The sequence below is a fragment of the Musca vetustissima genome, unplaced genomic scaffold (genome assembly GCF_032173495.1).
Source record: "Musca vetustissima isolate MV318-11 ecotype Yass unplaced genomic scaffold, APGP_CSIRO_Mvet_v1 utg561, whole genome shotgun sequence".
Classification (NCBI taxonomy): Eukaryota; Metazoa; Arthropoda; class Insecta; order Diptera; family Muscidae; genus Musca; species Musca vetustissima.
In genome coordinates, this window is record NW_026886958.1 from 592,593 (window position 1) to 615,636 (window position 23,044).

The 23,044-nt window shown below is 36.2% G+C and overlaps 1 protein-coding gene across 2 annotated transcripts in view; it reads right to left on the reverse strand.

Moving 5' to 3' along the window:
- The window catches only part of LOC133334444 (endoplasmic reticulum aminopeptidase 2), a 122,704-nt gene that overhangs the window by 16,822 nt on the left and 82,838 nt on the right, over window positions 1–23,044 (reverse strand). For both annotated transcript variants that reach the window (XM_061542741.1, XM_061542742.1), the window contains exon 3: window positions 484–672. In XM_061542741.1, the coding sequence (XP_061398725.1) occupies window positions 484–672 (189 nt within the window). The remainder of the gene's footprint in view (window positions 1–483; window positions 673–23,044) is intronic.

The following is a 23,044-nucleotide window of genomic DNA, read 5'->3' on the forward strand; positions in this document are numbered from 1 at the left end:
CAAATTTTTAAGCCGACGTGACTGAAATTTGACATGACGGACTCTTGGTGGATAAAAACTTCTCCAAAGAATGTTTCAATACCACAGTAGCGAGCCATAAAAATGCAACGCTTTGGTCATATGATTACGGTAACTATTATATCAATTTTCTTTTCCTGTGTATTATTACAATTATAAGTTTCAACCATATTTCAAACCAACCATAGGTCGTTCCAAATTCGGTTTGCAAAACATATTTTCACTCTCATGACGAATGCCCATGACCAACAGTGTAAAACCCCGCCAAGTGTTAACCCCTGCTGGAGGGTACAAAATATTCAATTTCACTATTTTTTATTAAAGAATATTTTCTCCAATAGAGGCGGACAATTCGAGGAATTTGTTATTTTTTAAGTTTAAATAATTCGATTTGTTATATTTTTTTAACCGTCCACCCTAATACTCACTCAAACAACTACATATAATTCAAATAAATATACATACCTTTAACATCTAACGTCGTTAAGTTCGGATGGATTGTCACCATATAGCGCACTGGACGAACATTGGTGGGTAGGGTTAAATTCAACCATGGAAACGGTTCACCATTTGTGGCAATCGGATTAAAGGGTTCGGTTACATTCTCTGCGTCCGTTTGAAGGCCCGTCGGTAATTTGCGTGCACACGAACAATCTGGAACGGAAATGGAAACAAAGAAACGATTAAAAGAAAATACCAATGGGGAACCATTTAAAAAAAAAACAACGTCATTAACGTCAAAAAAATTGCAACGTCAGCAGCTATTGGAACACCAACAAGTGGGTAGTGGTTCCACGAACTACATTACTTCACTTTATCTAACTTCTCTTTGTCTAGTTTTATTTTACTTTTTTATCTTTTTTTCTACAATTGCTATTGTTGTAAAAGTTGTTGTCTGACTTTGCAAAGAAACACCTTTGTTTGAAATGCGGATTTTTTTTTTTTTTGCAGTGACAGACAGCAGCAGTGGCACCTTTAACAATTGAAGGTTTACTAGTTTTTTACATTCCTATTCTTCTTCTTTTTCTAAAAATAAAACATACTAACGAAAAAATAGTATATAATAAAATGTATATCACTTTGTTGTTAAATACATTTAAACTATAAATAACTAAACAATGAAAAAATATGTAAATAAAGGTGTAGCACAGAGCACAGTGGAGGAAATTTGTAAATTTGATGGGGGGCAATTATTCATATATTATGGTAGCTATATCAAAACACAGACCTACACTGGAAATCGCCTCCTAAGATGATTTTTATCCCACTTAAATATTGTTAGTTTATTGGGAAAATATTTTGCGACCTTATATTTGGAGAGCTAAGTTAAAGAATGTACCTACATTAGATCTTATCTCCAAAGAAGTTTTCTACCCTCCAAGAACTCGGAGTTTAAAATTAAAGCTACTTCGATTATAAATGTGGCTAAATCCTTCAGAAATTCAGCGATACCGATATTGGGATGTTATGTGCTAAAACGAGCCTATCTCGAAAATTTCTATGGAGACTAAATTAAAACATGGACCTATAGGGTGAGATGAAAAAACTGCAACCAACTTCAGACTGCTGTCATTTCTAAGCCACTCGTCCGATAGCTGTTAAAATTATTACAGTGACAGCTCATTTTATTGTTTGCAAGAGTACAAAAGCATTTTGGTGAGAATTTTCCAGAAAGAAAGTTATTCATGATGGAATTCAAGCGTGATAGTGTAATTTCTTAATTTTTGTCTGGAAAACCACAAGTGGCTGTCGTTGGAGCACTCTAGCATTTAAATGTGAACAAATATTTTGTGTCTCGTATCATCGCTTGTTACCGTCATACTGGTAGCGTAGCGTAACAGGAACATCAGGAGAAATGGTTCGAAAAGTAAAGAAGCGACTTAAGCGAAACCCGCGTTGCAGTGGCCGAAAAATGGCTCGTGAACTGAACATATCGCAATATTCCATTCGGCAAATATTGAAAAATGAGATCGGGGTAAAGCCATTGAAATTCAAAAAAGTGCAAGAACTTACATCGCAACGGAATGAAAATAGACTCAAAATAGCTAAACAGTTGCTTCGCTTAACCGAAAGTGGTGAACTGCCGAATTTGATTTTCTCCGTTGAGAAAACATTCGTTGTCCAGCAGTTTGTAAACAAACAAAATGATCGTGTTTACTTGCCAAAGAGGTCAACTAAAAGCGCCGCCCATGGTGATGGTGTGGGCCGCCATAACAGACGATGGTCGTTCTCCGTTCGTATTAATCGACCGAAGCATAAGAATAAATGCCGAATGTTATCGCGAAAAAAAATCTGGAGGGTGTATTAAAGCCTTGGGCATGCAAACATTTTTGCCGCAGACCTTGGACATTCCAACAGGACTCAGCACCATCGCACTCAGCACGGGTCACCCAAGAATAGTTACAAAATGAGGTTCCTCGCTTAATTTTTAGCGCACAATGGCCACCAAAATCTCCGGATACCAATCCGTTGGACTATTGTGTCTGAAGTATTTTGGAAAGCAAGGTTGGCACTAAGAAAATACCAAAGTGTCGATCACCTCAAGCAAGCGCTTCGCCGGGAATGGGCAAAATTCGGGCAGCATGTGACGGTTTCATTGGTCGTTTGAAGGCCATAATTCGTGCCAAAGGTGACCAATTCGAACAAATCTAAATTTATTCTAAAATTTGATGCTATTTCCGACATTTTTTGCTATCATTCAATAAAATTTAAAAAACAATGTAAAAACCAGTGAGCGGAGCAGTATAGTCGGACGGGGCCGACCATACGATACCCTACACAACTACCACGGAACTCGGATGTTTATTCCGATTCCCTTCACAGTGGGTTGTGTTGTGATGTTCGCCTATATTCGACTAGAAGACACACAAATATATTAAGTTTTCGGTCCACTTCATCCCAAAATTTTAATCTGATCATCATCGAAATTATAGGCGTTGTCTTTGACCATAATTGGAACTTCATGGACAATTTTAAAAGGATCAGGGTTATATTTCCGCCCTCTAATGTGGTAATGGGTTACTAAATAATATCTGAATACGTAAATATAAATATTAAGTGTAAGTGTATTTAAGTGTAACTCCCACATCAGAGTACATACGACAATGTAATTGGAGTCATTTTGAAGGTCAACCATTCCTCTTGGATACACATCAACTCCACGGGTCTATATGCTTCACGAGTAAATATATACGCTATAGAATACAAATATTGTAATTTTTCACACAAAAGTCAGGGTCAATTTGACCCATTAAATAATGACCGATCTTTAACAATGCAGGCATGCATATTCTCTGGCTCAATCCTCTTCTCCATGCAAAATTTCGCGAAGTTCGGGTCATATTTGCGGCCTCTAGAGCGACCAGAAAAACCGACAAAAATTAAATATTTGGTCCAAAAACTTCATTCATTGGCCAGAACCCTTCCTACATGCAAAATTTCGTGAAGATTGGTCCATAACTGTGGTCTGTATCGTGTTTATAAATTATAATGGACAGACGGACGGACGGACACACATGTCTAGATCGACTCAGTTAGTCGAGATAATACGGTCGGTATACTTAATGGTGGGTCTAGGATCAATATTTCGCGACGTTACAAACTCTTGGGGCTGTACAAAGCTATAACACCCTGACAACATAGTTGTGTAGGGTATAATTATGGCGTTTTTCTTTGTTGCAGTTTTTTTATCTCGCCCTGTATATTAAAAAACTTCGAAAAATATGGAACACGAATTGCCACATTACATTCACATTGATTGAAACATTTAAAAATTAGGCTGTGCAATATGGAAATTTGTTTGTGAAACAGTTTTCTACCCTTTATGATTCGGAAATGCTCAATTTCTGCCATCTCAGTTGTAAAATGTGACTAAAATCTTCTTATACCTGATCACCAAGAAACAGATATGGCCATTAAGAACATTTCTATTGGAAAATGTGACTAAAAATTTCAACAAGTAAAAACTTCGTTGAGTTTTATACCCTCCACCACTTGATGTGCATTCAAAATTCCTTAATTCGATCGGAATTGATAAATCAAATTTAGACGAATTTGATGGAAAAACATATCCAAACCCCCATAATACCGATGTATCAGATTATATGGGGGCTACCCGGAAACTTCGACCAATCATGATAATTTTTGGTAGGGAAATTTTCTGCTTAGTGAGAATACCAAGTATAAAATTACAGCTAATTTCGTTGAAACACGTGCCGAAGCCCCTCAAAATACTAAAATTTGGGATGTATTTAACACCCCATGAGAACCTAAAAAATCTAATTAGTGTCAATTCGGTTAAAAACCGCGCCCAAACCCCCAAAATACAGAATATTTGGATACCGTATTATGGGGATTACCCCGAAACATGAGCCAACATTGATAATTTTTCGTAGGCAGATACGAAACAATGGTGCCTTTATATTTGAGGTTATGTCAAAACATGAGCCTATATTGAGGAAGACTAATTGCTGTTACTTCGGTTGGAAAATGCGGCTAAAACCTTCACACTACCTCTATATAGAAACTATACCAAATTGTTACTCTTTTAAGTGATTAAGATTTCTACTCCCAAGAACTTGGAGTTGCAGTCAGTTCGGTTGAAAAATGCGGTTAGATGCAACCTGTATGTGAAGTCTATGTCAAAATATGGACCGTAGTTGACAATTTTCTAGAAATATATTTTTACCCACCCAGATTCGTGTTCCACTTCGATTGGAAAATTATGCTAAAACCAAAATAAAAAAATTAGGCGGGACATGGACTTACAATGAAACATGTCTGCAAAAATTGTTTTACCCTCTAAGACAAAGAAATAACAAATTATAGCCACTTCGGCTGAAAAATCCTAAAATCCTCAAAATATCTAAAGTTGGGTGGGACCAGTATTGGGGGTTGTACAAAACCCCATACTGTTCTCAACCCTTCATTATTATATCAATTGCTATACCAAAAATGCAAGATCTAATATATTCCCTAAAATGTACTTAATGTACATATTTTAGTACAATATGTAACGTTTCGTACGGGTGAACTTAATAACAAGTGTACTAAATTTAGTACAACTTTGAATATTTTCAAAGCCAGTTTCTAAGCTCAACCCTTCACATATGTATATGATCTTCTAAATAATGATAAATAATTATATTTTTTGCAAATATGTAATCATTTTTATACCAATTGCACCATTTTAATGGTACCGAGTTAGGTTAATTAAATATTTTTTAAATCATATTAAAATTTAAAAAAAATAATCCCTCCACTGTACGAACTGTTATACTATTAATATATGTGTACAATAAAATATATATGTATGTATATAGAAAAAGGGAGACAAAAAAATAAAAATTATTATTATCACACAAAACACAGTAGAAGTACAAAAGAAGAAAAAATAAAAAAACATCAACAAACAAACAGATACAAAAAATAAGATAATTGCATTTCGGTTTTGCATTGAAAACATTTCAAGAGGACGTTGTGGAGAATGGGTAAATGGGGATGTGACAGGCAGGCTAGCGGAATGCCTAGACAAAATTAGATGGATGGGTGGTACGTCAATAATGTCAAGCATATTGACGTACCACCCATGATTGAATAGGACGATACCAAGAAACAAAATTGAAAAATACATAATCTAAAACACAAATACAAACATACATACATTTGTACAAATACACAAAATAATTGAGAAAAAGTATTTAAAAACAACTTTAAAAGCAAATAAAAAAACATTTAAATATTTATTTAAAATCAAGCAAGGAGTTTTTTGGTTTATTTGAAAACTAATTTATCTGATGGTTTGATGAAATGGAAATTTTGGGTTTGTGTACGTAAGTGTGGGTGGGTGTTTTTTTAAATCATGGGGTATTCATATATGTATGAGTTGTACTTTTATTTAACAGTTGAAGGGTGACAAAGTTTTCTGGAAATATGACAAAATCGAAATTTATTTATTAAATTTCTAATTCTATCTGTCAGACCTGGAAATATTCACCGGATATATTAGTTATATTAAACAATGCGAAAAATAGGCTCATGTTCTAGGAATGGAAAATTGTTTTTGGAAATGAAAGCCCTTGGCGATTTTATTAAAAACCTATGAGAACAAATTTGACATAGGTCAGATTTTTGAGTTATGGCACAATGATTTTCTGGCCCATATACAGTTACCTCTTAATTTCGGTTCAAACCTTAATTTGGATTAACATTGGGAGAAAAATCTGTCTTAGCGGCCATAGAGCGATACTCTCCTTTATTTGGTATTTTAGAGACTCTGGACATGATTTTCAACCAAATTTTGATATTTTGGTAATTTTGGCCATGTTTTCAAACGAATTAGCTGTAATTTTATATTTGGGACTCTGATTGGGTATAAAATCTCTCTACCAAAAAGTATCAATATAGGCCCATGTTTTGGAGTAGCCCCGATATTATGTTAAATTTTAATTATACCCTACACAACTATGTTGTCAGGGTATTATAGCTTTGTGCAGCCCCAAATGTTTGTAACGCCGCGAAATATTGGTCCTCTTTAAGTATACCGATTGTCATATTTCGACTAGCTGAATCGATCTAGACATGTGCGTCCGTCCGTCCGTCCGTCCGTCTGTCCATTATAATTTGTAAACACGATACAGGCCACAGTTATGGACCAATCTTCACGAAATTTTGCATGTAGGATGGGTTCTGGCCAATGAAGACCCCTATTGTTTTTGGAAAAGATCGGTTAATATTTAGGGGATGAAATGGACCAAATACTAAATTTTTGTCGGTTTTCTGGTCGCTCCACAAGCCGGAATTATGGCCCAAACACCGCGAATTTTTTCATGGAGAAGGGGATCGGGCATGCTTGTTTTGATAAAGATCGGTCAATATTTAGCGGGCCAAATGGACCCTGACTTTTGTGTGAAAAATTACAAAATTTGTATTCTATGGCATATATATTTACTCCTGGAGGATGTAGACCCCAGGAGTTGATAGCATATCCAAGAGGAGTGGTTGGCCTTTAAATTGATACCAAATATAGTGATGTATCTACTCAGATGTGGGAGTTACAGTCAAATATTTACAGGTGCTTACGTATTCAGATATTATTTAGTAACCCATTACCGCATTAGAGGGAGAAATATCGCGCTGATGGCTTTGAAATTGTTCATGTGGTTCCAGTTATGGTCAAGAACAACGCCTATAATTTTCGGTGATGATCAGATTAAAATTTTGGGATGAAATGGACGGAGAATATAATTTTTTGTGTGTTTTCGAGTAGAGTATAATCCAAAAATCACAACACAACTCACCGTGAAGGTAATCTGGACAAGTAATTAGAAGGACTGTACTGAATATTCGAAAATAGTAAGGAAGAGGTGTTGTTAACCTCTAATCGGACAAGAGGGGGCAAATATCACGAAATATTACTCAGACTCGGAATAAACATCCTCAGAAAGTTAGAGTTCGTGGTAGTTGTGTAGGGTATCGTATGGTCGGCCCCGTCCGACTATACTGCTCCGCTCACTGGTTTTTCAATCGAATTGGTTCTTTTAAATCTTTCTACAAAAAATTATCGATATCTGTCCGCGATTTTGTATAGCCCCCACAAAGCTGTACCGCCAATTTTAACAATTTGAGAATTTCGGTATGTATAAGGTCAAACCCAAACTTCCAACAGCCAATAGTTTGACATTTCATATTCTCTTGGCAGTAATTTGCGGTGGCATAACACCCATATAAAAGTCCCGATCGATTTTAAGTATTTGAGTATGCACATCATGGTAGAGAGTATAAAAACGTCGCTATGTTAGGCAGGTCCGAACTTGCCTTACATAGCGACGGGTTTACTTTTTTTCATATTTTTGAATAAATTATGATTTCAAAACAATCTTTACTCGTTTAGATAATATTAAATGTAAACCAGTAAGGAAAGTAGTAAAGTCGGACTGGGCCATATGTACATATGTATCCATATGTACATTTCTATGTTCCCTCTTTCTCCAAACTGTCCTAACTTTAATTTCATTCGAGCAGATTTAGAGCCGTCTGCGTAACATGGGAAAATTTATGGAAAACGGTACGCCGCGTTGTTAAAAATATAATCTATATGTGGGAGATATATCTAAATCTGAACACGCTGAACTAAATTAACACACGCCTTTCTAGACTTAATTCAGTACGCTATGCCAAATTTTGTGCAAATAGAAGGATATATATAGGGACTTTGGTGCACAATTTACATAAAATCGGTCGAAAATATATATATGGGAGATATATGTCGAAATCTAAACCGATTTTCCCGAAACTCACCACTCATCATTCTAGACTCAATTCAGTATGCTATGCCAAATTTCGTGCAAATAGAAGGATATATATAGGGACTTTGGTGCACAATTTACATAAAATCGGTCGAAAATATATATATGGGAGATATATGTCGAAATCTAAACCGATTTTCCCGAAACTCACCACTCATCATTCTAGACTCAATTCAGTATGCTATGCCAAATTTCGTGCAAATCGAAGGACATAAAGGGACTTTGGTGCACTATTTACCTAAAATCGGACGAAAATATATATGTGAGAGCTACATCTAAATCTCAACCGATTACCACGAAATTTAACACACATCGCTTTAGACTTAATTTAGTACGCTGTGCCAAATTTCGTGCAAATCGAAAGATATATAGGGACTTTGGTACACCATTTACCTTAAATCGGACGAACATATATATGGGAGATATATCCAAATCTGAACCGATTTTCAGGAAACTTGACACACATCATTCTAGACCTAATTCATTACGCTGTGCCGAATTTCGTGCAAATCGAGAGTTATATAGGGACTTTGGTACACCATTTACCATAAATCGGACGAAAATATATATGGAAGCTATATCCAAATCTGCTCCGATTTTCAGGAAACTTGATACACATCATTCTAGACTTAATTCATTACGCTGTACCAAATTTCGTGCAAATCGAAAGATATATAGGGACCGTTTACATTAAATCGGAGGAAAATATATATGGGAGCTATGTCTAAATCTGAACCGATTTTTCCCAATTTCAATAGGGTTCGTCCTTGGGCCAAATAAGTGACCTATGCCAAATTTCATCCAATTCGGATTATAAATGCGACCTGTACAGACAGACAGACAGTCGAACATACATAAATCGACTCAGTAAGTGATCCTATGCATATTCTCAAAAGGAACCATATGTCTATCTCGTTCCCTTTTGCCTGTTACAAACATATGCACAAAGACATAATACCCTGTACCACGGAGTGGTGAAGGGTATAAAAATCAAAGTTATTGCAGTAATCAGAAAATGTAATGAGAGACAAGTTGAAAGAAAAAGAAAGTTGAAAAAAATAAAAAGTCCATGAAAAAATGGGAACTTTGTGACAGAAAAAGCTCTAAGTCCCAAACAAAAGGCGTGTATCTCCGCATATACAGGGTGAGATGAAAAACTGCAACCAACCTCAGACTGCTGTCATTTCTAAGCCACTCGTCCGAAAGCTGTTAAAATTTTTCCAGTGACAGCTCATTACATTGTTTACAAGCGTTCCAAAGCATTTTGGTAAGAATTTTCCAAAAAAAGTTATTCGTGATGGAACAGAAAGAACATGGCCGAAAGTTGTGAACTGCCGAATTTGGTTTTCATCGATGAGAAAACATTCGTTGTCCAATTCGAACAAATCTAAATATTGTACATTTTACCCTTTGTGGAGGAGATAACAAAAGGAGTGGACCAATGGATCCCATCTTTCTACTTAATACGTTGTGTAAAGTTTGGTTAAAATCCGACATTCCATTCGCGTGACATTAGATTTCGCATGATATCATAAAATTAATTTTTTTGTACAATTTTGACCATTTTGTGGGGGAGGTACCAGAAGGAGTGGACCGATATATCCCTTATTTATACTTATACTAAGTTTCAAAGAAATGTTAAGATCTGCAAAGTTTGGAGGAAATTGTTTACTCTCTTCGAGAGTTATCGTGCGCACCACCCGGCCAGACAGACGGAAGGACATTAGTAAATCGACTCTAAATTTTCCGAAACGGATTAAGTCTAAAGAAACATGGGGTCTACCTCAATCTTAATTCGAAATTTCAGGATTCTATCAGTTCACCTAAATCCAATTTGTTATATATTTCGTACCATTTAGTACACATAAGTACAAGTTTCCATTACTACCTACACGTCAAATTTCAAGAATCCAGCTCAATCGGTTTACCAAAAACCACATTTGGTACTATTTAGTACAAATTTCTACAACTTCAAAATTTAGTTCACATAAGTAGGGATTTCCAAAACTTCCTAAAATGCTCAATTCTACCCCCAACTGTGATCCCACCAACAAATGTGAAGATTCCAGTACGATTTAGTACTTTCCGTATACACAAGTAAAAAATTTCCAAAACTACGTACATATTCCAATTCTACACTCCGGCGGTAATGTTAATTTCAAATTTCAGGACTCCAGCCCAATTTATACCTCCAATTAAAAATTGTATCAAATATAGTACCGTATAGTACTTTTCGTATACAAGGATATTGAAACCCTTAATTCGCATACCAAATCTCAAGTTTTTAGCTCTATCCCTTCACATGCTATGAAATTGTACAAAATGTAGTACATTTTAGTATTTTTCCGATACTTATAGCTCGATTGTCTAAAAACTCTTTGCTACATCTATTCTACACTACATCAGTGAATCACATTTCAAATTTAAGAGTTCTAATTCTACTAGTTCGCCAAATACTAATGGTACCACATTTGTACGAATTTTCAAAAACATAGCCTTATCTGACGCCTTTGGACCAAGAGTGACCCTCACCCCAAATTTCAGGCTTTCGTTTGGGCGTTGTTTAATCGTTAAGTCAGTCAGTAAGTTAGTCAATCACGTTAACTTTTATTAGTATATATATATATATATATAAAATTAAATTTAAAGATAATATTTGTTTCCAATGTTGATGTTGGAGTATGTAGCTTTGATGCAATTATAAAAAATTCCGATGAACTACTACAAAATTTCCTCTCCCAATTATTACTTAATGGTAAATACTGTTTTACATGAATAAGTAAAGGCTAGTATACACCAAACATGCCATATTGTGAGATGAATTCAATTGCAGATTTTCTAAGAAAATCCCCCAGAGGAAAAATTATTAAAATATTCAATAAATTGAAAGAGAAAAATAAATAATAAATTCTAAGGAATATAATAAATAATATATTCAAATAAAAAACATAGCATTCTCTACATTCATAAATAGAATACATAAAATACATAAAAATATATATTTATAAAAAAATCAAAGGGAAAATAATGGCATTTGGTTTTCAGTTTGTTTTTTTTTTTGTTCTCATAGATGTTGAAAAAAAGAGTTTCTTGTTGTTGTTGTCCATCAATATTGTTACTCACATTTTTTTACCAATCAAACAAGCATAAATATAGAGATATGTATGTATATTTTTTGTATTGTTTTTTTTATCATTTCCAAAAAATATATATCAGTAAAAAAATAAACAAAATACAAAAAAAGAAAAATATATATAAAAATTATCCTTGAAAGTAATACCAACAGAAATATGTAATTCATTTAGCATTGTGGCTTGCAGTTAAATTACTGTTAAATTTTTATTTTTTTTTTTATTTTTTGAGACTTTGTGTTAACTATAGCGAGTGATTAATGTTTAAAATAAAAAAAAATATATATGGAATAATATGCGTTTTATTTGCAATGAATATGCGGACAATTAGTTAAAGAAAATTTGTGTTTTTTTTCATAATTTGAGATATTTGTAAAGAAGAAAAAATATGTACAAGGAAGTAATGAATTATGAAGGAAAAGATTAAAACAGAATTTAATCGAAGCAAGTAAAATTATAAAAATTAATAGTGTAAATTAATTTTGCAAGAAAATAATATGAATAAACGGACCTTATTGTACCTTACAAAAAATAATCTTTAAACAAGTGAAAAAGCTGTAAGTTCGGCCGGGCCGAACTTTGGATAACCTCCACCATAAATATATTGACAGGTACTAGAAATGAAAATCTATGGAACATATCAAAAAGTGGACCTATACCGACATTTCTAAAAACGGATTATGTAAACCATAGTACAAATTTCAAAAATTTTTAAATGATAATTATACCCTCAGCCTTATGGCTACTGAAGGTGTATACACTTTAACACGGTGAAAATGTGCCTCATTGAAATATTGGTTCTAGACCCCATGTTTCTTTCAGAAAATTTAGATTTCATCCAAACTTTGCCCATCTTATTATTTCTTCCAAACTTAGTTCAAATTCGAAGATAGGGAATATCGTTCCATGCCTTCTGGAACCTCCACACAGGGGCTAGGTCTAAATGCGGGCTATAGTTCATCATCGAACCTTACATTCTACTTTTTTTATTTCGCTATCGTCCGCAGGTGAAATGATTACGAATATTAAGAATTTTTGGTGGGCAGATTTGTTACCATATAGGACTACAAAATACCAAACAGCAGCGAATTCGGTTGAAAAACAAGCTCAAGAACCCCAAAATACCGAAAATTGGGAGTACCCTTATATGTGGGCTATCCGGAAAAATGGACCTATATATATACTGAAAATTAGGAGGTACCGTTATATGGGGGCTACCAGAAAAAGTGGACCTATATTTATAATTTTTTGTGGAGACATTTAGTACCCAATAAGAATCTGATGTAGCAAATTTCAGACAATTCGGTTGAAAAGCGCGCTCAAGAACCCCAAAATACCGAAAATTGGGGGGTACCCTTATATGGGGGATATCCGAAAAAAATGATCTATATTTATAATTTTTTGGGGAGAGATTTGGTACCTATGAAAAACCCAATGTACCAAATTTCAGCGTATTCGGTTGAAAACCGCGTTCAAGAACCCCAAAATACCGAAAATTGAGGGGTACCCTTATATGGGGGATATCCGAAAAAATTGACCTTTATTCATAATTTTTTGTGGAGAGATTTGGTACCTATTAAGAATTCGAACAGCCAATTAGGTGGAAAAATACGATCAAAACCCCCAAAATACTGAAAATTAAGAGGTACCGTTATATGGGGGCTACCAGAAAAAGTAGACCTATATTTATGCCTAAACGTGAACCGATATATCCCATCTTCGAACTTGACCTGCCTGCAGACAAAAGACAAACCTATGCAAAATTTCAGCACCCTATCTCAATTCCTTCAGAAGATAACGTGATTACAACAGACGGACGGACATGGCTAGATCGTCTAAGAATTTTACCCTGATCAATATATATATATATACTTTATAGGGCCGGAAATGAATATTTCGATGAGTACGGAATGACAAAATTAATATACCCTCCATACTATGGTGGAGGGTATAAAAATACACGCCTTTTTGTAGCCTTGAAAAAATAATAATCTTAAATAAAATCCACGGCTTATTATACATCTGAAAAAATATTCATTTAAAAACCAGTGAGCGGAGCAGTATAGTCGGACGGGGCCGACCATACGATACCCTACACAACTACCACTGAACTCAAATTTTCTACGGATGTGTATTCCGAGCCTGGGCAATATTTCGTGATAGTTGCACACTCTTGCCCGATTAGAGGTAAACAGCACCTCTTCCTCACACTGACATATTTTCCGAATATTACGAGTATTCAGTACAGTTATTGTCCAGATTCCCTTCACCGTGGGTTGTGTTGTTGTAGATCGACTCGAAAATAACACAAAAAAATTAAGTTTTCGGTCCACTTCATTCCAAAATTATTATCTGATCATCACCGAAAATTAAAGGCGTTGTCCTTGACCACAACTGGAACCTCATGAAACATTTCAAAGCGATCAGCGCTATGTTCGGCTCTCTAGAGTGATAATGGGTTACTAAATAACATACAAATACGGAGATACCTGTAAATATTTAGGTGTAACTCCCACATCAGAGCACATGCGACAATATAATTGGTCTTAATTTAAAGGTCAACCACTCCTCTTGGATATAATATCAATTTTTCGGGTCTATGTCCTTCAGGGGTAAATATATACGCTATAGAATACAAATTTTGTCATTTTTCACACAAAAGTCAGGGTCCATTTGACCCGCTAAATATTGACCGATCTTTATCAAAACAGGCATGCTTATTCTTTGGCCCGACCCCCTTCTCCATGCAAAATTTCACGATGTTCGGGTCATTATTGCGGCCTGTGGAGCGACCAGAAAATCCGACAAAAATTTAGTATTTGGTCCATTTCATTCCCTAAATATTAACCCATCTTTCCCAAAAACAATAGGGGTCTTCATTGGCCAGAACCCATCCTACATGCAAAATTTCGTGAAGATTGGTCCATAACTGTGGCCTGTATCGTGTTTACAAATTATAATGGACAGACGGACGGACGGACTTGTTGTAGCCGGACGGACGGACACACAAATCGACTCAGCTAGTCGAAAAAATGACGATCGGTATACTTAAAGGTGGGTCTAGGACCAATATTTCGCGGTGTTACAAACTTTTGGGGCTGCACAAAGCTATAATACCCTGACAACATAGTTGTGTAGGGTATAACCACGCCTTGTTGTAGCCCTGAAGAAATATTTTTTAAAAAATCCAAGTTTTTTAGAGTCCTTAAAATAATATTCTTTAAAAAATCCACCTTTTTAAGAGTCCTTAAAAAAATATTCTTTAAAAAATCCACCTTTTTAAGAGTCCTTGAAAAAATGTTCTTTAAAAATATCCAAGCCTTGTTGGTATCCTTGAAATAAATATTCTTTAAAAAATCCACGTTTTTTAGAGTCCTTGCAGAAATATTATTTAAAAAATCCTCGCCTTGTTGTGTAGCCTTGAAAAAAGATTCTTTAAAAAAAACTACGCCATGAAGAAGAAGAAAATATTCTTTAAAAAGTCCACGCCTTGAAGAAGAAAAAAATATTCTTTTAAAAATCCACGCCTTGTTGTACCTTAGAGGAAAATATTCTTTAAAGCCCTTAAAAAAATATTCTTTAAAAAATCCAGGCCTAGCAAAGTCCTTCAAAAATATTCTTTAAAAAAGCCTCGCCTAGTATAGTCCTTGAAAAATATTCTTTAAAAAATCCACGTCTAGTGTAGTCATAGAAAAAGTATTATTTAAAGCATCCAAGCCTTGCATAGTCCTTAAAAGTCCACGCCTTGGATTGTCCTTGAAAAATATTCTTTAAAAAAATTCTTGAAAATCTGTTTATTTCACAAACAATTTCATTAAAATGACATTTTAGATTAATTCAAGGATAATCTCTCTCCCTTTCCTAACAATGAGCTGTCCCATTACAACATGCATTTTTAATATACCACTCAACTAGAGGCGACCTGAGCGTTGGCGAATATCTAATAAAGAATCACTTTGTCACACACAAAGCAAATATGATAAAGCCAAGGATAACTAACAATTTGCAAACAAATCCTGCCCACCGACAAACGAACCGGGGAAAATGAATATTTAATTTGAAGTGCCAGGCATCAGCACAAATGACTCCTTGAAACTTGACACAAGGCTGGTCAGGGCCAGCAATGAATGACAATAACTAAATATTAGAAGTCTGGATATGATGAATTTCAAACAAACACATACACCTACACACATTCTTATATAAACAGACAATAGCATACAGAATTTTAAAAACAAGGCTCCACTTAGTATCAGTCTCATTTGATAATAAACGCCAACCGCAGCAATAAAGGATAAATGGAAGAAGAGAGAAAAAATCAACAACAACAACAGCAGCCGCAACCAAAGAAACAGGATGCATTCATTTAATCAATTATTAATGCACTTACATTGCTCGGGCAAAAAAAACAACAACAACGAACCAAGGATAATGTGAGTAATACATGGTTTTCAGGTGGGTGTGAGTGAGTGCGTCCACGCTTCCATTTTTTAATTGCACACATATGTAAGTGATGTGTCAATGCGTGTGTGTGTCTGTCTCTCGGTATGCTGTTCTGCTCCTTTACATCCACAACAAACAAAACCACATACAAGGACAAAAGTAAATTCAATTAGTATACAAATAAACCGGTGGTAATTGTAATGCAGGGTAAACACCAACGTATGCTGACTGTTTCCCAACCATCCTGTTTGACAGCTTCCCATCATTGTCAGGATATTACTTAATGTAATCAATTGAACTGTTAACCACAAAATGTTATAAAAAAAAGGTGAGTAAAAAGGACATTCTTATTGTGGCCACTATTCCGGGATTTTGTAAATATCCTGCAACATTAGGAAGTGAACAATGTCATCGATTACATTTTTTTATTTCGAAAATCATGAAAGGCAGGTTTAACAATACTAAATTTTCTGAGCTTAAAATAAAATGAAATATGAATCTGTAAACCATTGAGCGGAGCAGTATAGTCGGACTGAGCTTACCATAAGATACCCTACACAACTACCACAAAAATCGAACTTTCTGCGGTTCTATATTCTGTGACTTGACTATATTTTGGGATATTTGCACCCACTTGACCGATTATAGGTCAACAACTCCACTTTCTAACCCTGGAATATATTTCAAATCATGTTTTCAAGAGGTGAATATTTACACCATAAAATACAAATTTGGTCACTTTAGGTGACTGACCGATCATCATTTAAACAGTCATTCTAAGTATTTAGTCAGATTTCCTTTATCGTGAAAAATATGTGACATTCTGCATTCTGGATGCTAGAGTAACTAAAAAAATCTGACCAAAATCTAAATATCATCTCAAAATCACCGAAAATTATAGGTGACGTCCTTGACCATAACCGGAACTTCATACAAAATTTCGAAGCGGTTAGCAGTAAAAGAAAACCAAACACCCGCATAAAGGACCACGAACTGCGAATCTGCACATGGAATGTGCGCACGTTGTACAGAACAGGCGCAGTTTTCGCTTTGGCGGATGTACTCTGAAATACAAAGCCGATATTATTGCCTTACAGAAAATGCGATGGAAAGGGACAGGCGTAAGTAAATCAGACGATTACGCTGTATTATAGCTCCCATGAAATGAGATATGAATTTGGCTGCGAATTTATGGATAATAGGAGAATGAAAGACCTTGTCTCCAGATTCACTGCAGTAGATGGGCGAATTGCTATAATCCGCAAAAAAGCGAAGTTCTTCGTCATCAGTCTTATTTGCGTCCATGCTCGGACCGAAGACAAAGATGAGCAGACCAAAGACATATTTTATGAGCGCCTAGAAACAGCCTATGGCTGCACCTGACCTGACGCTGCCCTAACCATGACATTAAAATTCTTCTAGGAGATTTTAATGAAAAAATTGGAAGGGAAAATATCTTCGGCCCCACCGTCGGAAAATTCAGCCTTCATGAAGAAACATCAGACAACGGTATGAGGTTGATTGACTTCGCGGCTGCAAAAAACATGGTAGTTAGCAGCACCAGATTCAAGCATCTCGATATAGACAAGGTCACCTGGATTTCTCCTGATCAAGCAACGAGAAATCAAATTGATCATGTTGTGATAAGCGGAAGGCATTCATCTATCGATTCGGACCACTACCTTGTAGCAGCCAATGTTCGCACTCGTTTTAATGTTGCAGCAAAGGTGCGATCTAACACAACACGGAAACTCGACGTCGAAAAGCTGCAAACACAACAGTTAGTCGAGGCCTACTCCGCTCAACTTACCCACCTGCTTGACGAAAGCACTTCTTGTCCCGCTAATAATATATAGGAGCACAATGGCAAAGAATTGTCCATTCCCTACAAGCTGCAGGAAAAACAACACTTGGGTACCAAAGACCACCAACAAGAAAACCCGTGGTACGACCAAGACTGTCGTAATGCTGCTGATGTGAAAAACGCAGCATATAAGGCAACCCTGCAGACAATAGTAACAATAATTATCGGGAGAAAAGGTGAGAGGAGAAACATATTTTAAGAAAAGGGTAGAAATAACAAGAAAAACCTGAGTGGGAGCAAATCAAGATGTACAGGAGTCAATACGAAGTCCGGAAATTTTACCTGTATAGATGAAGAAGGAAATCTGGTGACAGACAGCGTTTTGAGGATGTGGAAGGAGCATTTTGCAGAGCTTCTGATATCAAATAGTAGCGGTGAAGAAGATACCCCAGATGAAGTCATAATAGCAATCGATCGGCTGAATAATAATAAAGCAGCAGGTACCGATGGGTTTACAGCCGAACTATTAAAGACTGCTGCTGGTCAGGAGCATGCAGCAGCTGATTAGTACAATTTTGCTAGAGGAATGCATGCCCAATGATTGATACCTCAGCATCCTGTGTTCCATGCACAACTGAAGCCAATAGTCAATGACATTATTGGACCATACCAATGCGGCTTCAGGCCTTGACCAGATTTTCATTTTCACTGCGCCAAATCCTGGAAAAGGCCGACAAAAAATACATCAACACATTCCATCTATTCGTCGACTTTAAAGCCGCATTCGACAGCCCAATCCGCTCAGAATGCGTTCGGCATTCCTGCAAAATAAATATGGCTATGCAGAATAACTTTAACTGGCACAAGGTCACCAGTTAAAGTCGGAAAGTACCTATCCGAGCCCTTTAATACCAAACAAGGATTCAAAAAACCCGGACCGTTTGTCATGTGACCTTTTTAACATCCTGCTGGAAAAGGTAATACGAGAGGCAAAGGTGAACAGAAATTGCACTTTGTACACTACAATAGCACATGTTACTCGCCTACGCCGATGACATCGATATAATGAGTCGAACATTGCGAGAAGGAGTCTGCCAAAGTGGGTCTGGCTGTAAATGCGACAAGACCAAGCTGATGGTATCAACGCGCAAGATATCCAGTAGACTCTGACCAACTGTGGAACCATAAATAAAACTAATGACATCAGTTTTGAAATTCGGAGAAGAATAGTGTTGGCCAAAAGATGCTAATATGGTCTGAGTAAGCAATTCCAGAACAAGACAACCTCTCGTCAAACCAAATTCACACTCTACAATATGCTTATACTACCTGTGCTAATGTATGGATCAGAAGCATGGGTCCTTGCGCAAGCAGATGAGGCTGCTCTTGGAGTGCTTGACAGAAAAATTCTCCGTATGCGTCGATGTGAGAATGGATGAGGATGCCCCAGATCAAAAGGCATATAAAAACGAGCCAATTTATGGTTCACATAACAGGGGAAGGCAACGAATGCGATGGAAAGATCAAGTGGAAGTCAACATTTCGGAACTTGGGCTTTAAAAGGCAAGAGCTGCACACAAGACCGATGCGCCTGGAAATATTTTTTAAGCTCGGCTTATGGAACAAATGTTTAGTCACAACTTAGCTAAGTGTGTAAGGTATTTAGTAAATGTGGGTCAAATAAGGGAGACAGTCGTCATAACGATGACGTGGAGAGCCAAGGAGTTTATCAATTGACGAGCTGAAGTCTTATAGAACTTCAGCATTGAAACTTCGATGGTCTTTAGTGAGACTTCTATATAAATCAGACCCGTACAGTCGTTCTATAAATTGATGGTTTTTTCATTTATGATAGACTAATTTCCTTGGGAGACGGCGGTGAAGACAATCGTCTTAAGTGTTCCTGTATAGATGGGACGCACATGGGAACTCTTTTGTAGAGAGAAACCCCTTGGGGGTCATATACGAATGGATGGTCTTCTTAAATGGTATTCTATAGAATGAAAATGTTATTGAAGAAATTGAGAATTACAACTGGAAAAATTAAATTAAGGTAAGCTCGAAAATGGTGGATCGCCTGTGGAACTCTATATATCGACACATTCGTCACCCATAGGCATAACCTCGTAATTATCATTGTAGACAAATCGATTTTCATCGATTTTCACGAAACTTTGCACACATCATTCTAGACTCAATTCAGTACGCTATGCCAAATTTCGTGCAAATAGAAGAATATATAGAGTCTTTGGTGCACCATTAACATCAAATCGGACGAAAATGTATATGGGAGCTATATCTAAATTCGAACCGATTTTCACGAAACTTTGCACACATCATTCTAGACCCAATTCAGTACGCTGTGCCAAATTTCGTGCACATCGAATCATATATAGGGACATTGGTGCACAATTAACATCAATTAACATCAAATCGGACGAATCTATATATGGGAGCTATATATAAATCTGAACCGATTTTTCCCAATTTCAATAGGGTTCGTCCTTGAGTAAATAAGTGACCTGTGCCAACTTTCATCCAATTCGGATCATAAATGCGATCTGTACTTTGTTTACAATTTAACATGGACAGACAGACGGACGGACGGACATTCATAAATCGACTTAGAAAGTGATTCTATGCATATTTTCAAAAGGAACCATGTGTCTATCTCGTTTTCTTTTGCCTGTTACAAACATATGCACAAAGGCATAATACCCTGAACCACAGTGTCGTGAAGGGTATAAAAAGTAAATAAAGTAGTAAAGTCGGACGGGACCGACTATATGATACCTGTACAACTTTGCCTATATTAAAAAGATGCATCATAACATAACTCGCATTTTTGAAGGACCATTGACATGAAATTGGACCAAATTAAAATTTTGTCCATATTTAAATCGGCTTAAATATACGATTAATAAATGGGTACATTTGAACCTTTTTATGCTCTCCACCATAGTATGGAGGTTATATGCATTTTTTCCCCGTTAATATCTCATCGAAATAATAATTTCGTCTGTTGTTTGTTTGTTATAATCACTCTACTATCTAAGCGAATTGAGACAGATCGCCACAATTTAGCATAGAGTTGTATTTTTTCTGCAGGCAGGTCAAGTTCGAAGATGAGCCTTTTCGATATTTTGGGGTTCTTGAGTACGCGATTTCAAGCGAAAATTTGCTACAATGGGTTCCAATTTGGTACCTAAAAGTTATAATTATCGGTCCACTTTTGCTGGTAGGTCACATATAACGATATATGTAAATCGATTTAAATCAAACTATTCATTATGCTACAACACAAAATTTAATCTCAATTGGACTCCAGTTCATTATTTGGTGCACTGTTTATTGTATTAAGCCAATCGAAAATATAAATGGGAGCAATTTTTGCATCTGCGCTAATTTTTACAAAACGCAGTACTCTTGACTCAATTTTATACCTTAAAACATGTTGGGCTCTACTAACTTTAGAATGTTGTGAACAATTTGGTGTGAATCGAACAAACACGAAGAGTTTGCTGCACCATTTACCTAAAATCGGATGAAAATATATATGGGAGCTATATCTAAATCTGAATCGATTTCAATAAATCTTGGCACACCTTAGTCTAACCTAACTTCAGTATGTTGTTCAAATCGGTGTAAATTTGATTCTTTGGTGCACCATTTGCTAAAATCCGACGAAAACATATAAATCTGAAGGGATTTTCTCCAATTTCAATAGGGTTCGTCCTTGGGCCAAATAAGAGTGTGCCAAATTTCATCCTAATCGAATCATAAATGTTCATAAAAATACATGGACGGACGGATGGACGGACGCAGAAAGTGATTCTAAGCATATTCTCAAAAGGAACCATGTGTCTATCTCGTTTCCTTTTGTCTGTTACAAACATATACACAAAGACATAAAACTAACATACCCTCCATACTATGGTGGATGGTATAAAAATTTTGACCGTTTGTGGGGGAGGTACTAGAAGGAGTGGCTTGGTTAAATTTATTAGGTTGTGGAAAGTTTGTTTTTACGCGGATTCTCTGAGCAGCAAAATGTTGATCATTTTATAGTGGAGGTACCCGCCGCCTACCTAGACATACAGACAAGCGGACGGAAGAAACTTTGTAAACGACTACCAATTGTCTGAATTTGGTACAAAGAAACATGGGGCAAAAACCAATACATCGATGCGGCACATTTTCCAAGGGCTTTTAAGTAAAGGAGATCTCGTCAAGGCCTTCCAAATATCAAGGCTTTCGTCAAGGTCGTCTGAGTATTAAATGTTCTCATTATCCAATAGACTAGGTGTTAATTTCTAAAACAAAAATGGGTACTTTCCCAAATGGGTACAATTTTTCGTTTTTAGAAGCAAGTCACATCCACATTACATATGTTTACCTATTTTGTGGTTTCCAGAGTTTCAATATAGTTTCTATCAAATTTCATATTTTAATTGAAAATCGGTGACGAAAAAATTGAAGTTTTGACCAGAAAAATCTATTTCTGAGCCATGCGAGAAGCGAAATTGTGGATCGGCAGTGTTTTTTGCCCTTGAGACTTTGAAGGGAATCTGATGTTCGGTTTAATAAAAAAAATGTATTCTATTTTTGAAAACGGTAATTGGAGGCATAATGGATTAAAAAAACCGGCAACTTTTTATACCCTACACAACTATGTTGTCAGGGTATTATAGCTTTGTGCAGCCCCAAAAGTTTGTAACGCCGCGAAATATTGGTCCTAGACCCACCTTTAAGTATACCGATCGTCATATCTCGACTAGCTGAGTCGATCTAGACATGTGTGTCCGTCCGTCCGTCCGTCCGTCCGTCCGTCTGTCCATTATAATTTGTAAACACGATACAGGCCACAGTTATGGACCAATCTTCACGAAATTTTGCATGTAGGATGGGTTCTGGCCAATGAAGACCCCTATTGTTTTTGGGAAAGATCGGTTAATATTTAGGGGATGAAATGGACCAAATACTAAATTTTTGTCGGTTTTTCTGGTCGCTCGAACATCGTGAAATTTTGCAGAGGCCGCACCAATGGTCCGAACATCGTGAAATTTTGCATGGAGAAGTGGATCGGGCCAAAGAATAAGAATGCCTGTTTGGAGAAAGATTGGTCAATATTTAGCGGGTCAAATGGACCCTGACTTTTGTGTGAAAAATTACAAAATTTGTATTCTATGGCGTATATATTTACCCCTGAAGGACATATACCCGAAAAGTTGATATTATATCCAAGAGGAGTGGTTGACCTTTAAATTAAGACCAATTATATTGTTGTATGTGCTCGGATGTGGGAGTTACACCTAAATATTTACAGGTATCTCCGTATTCGT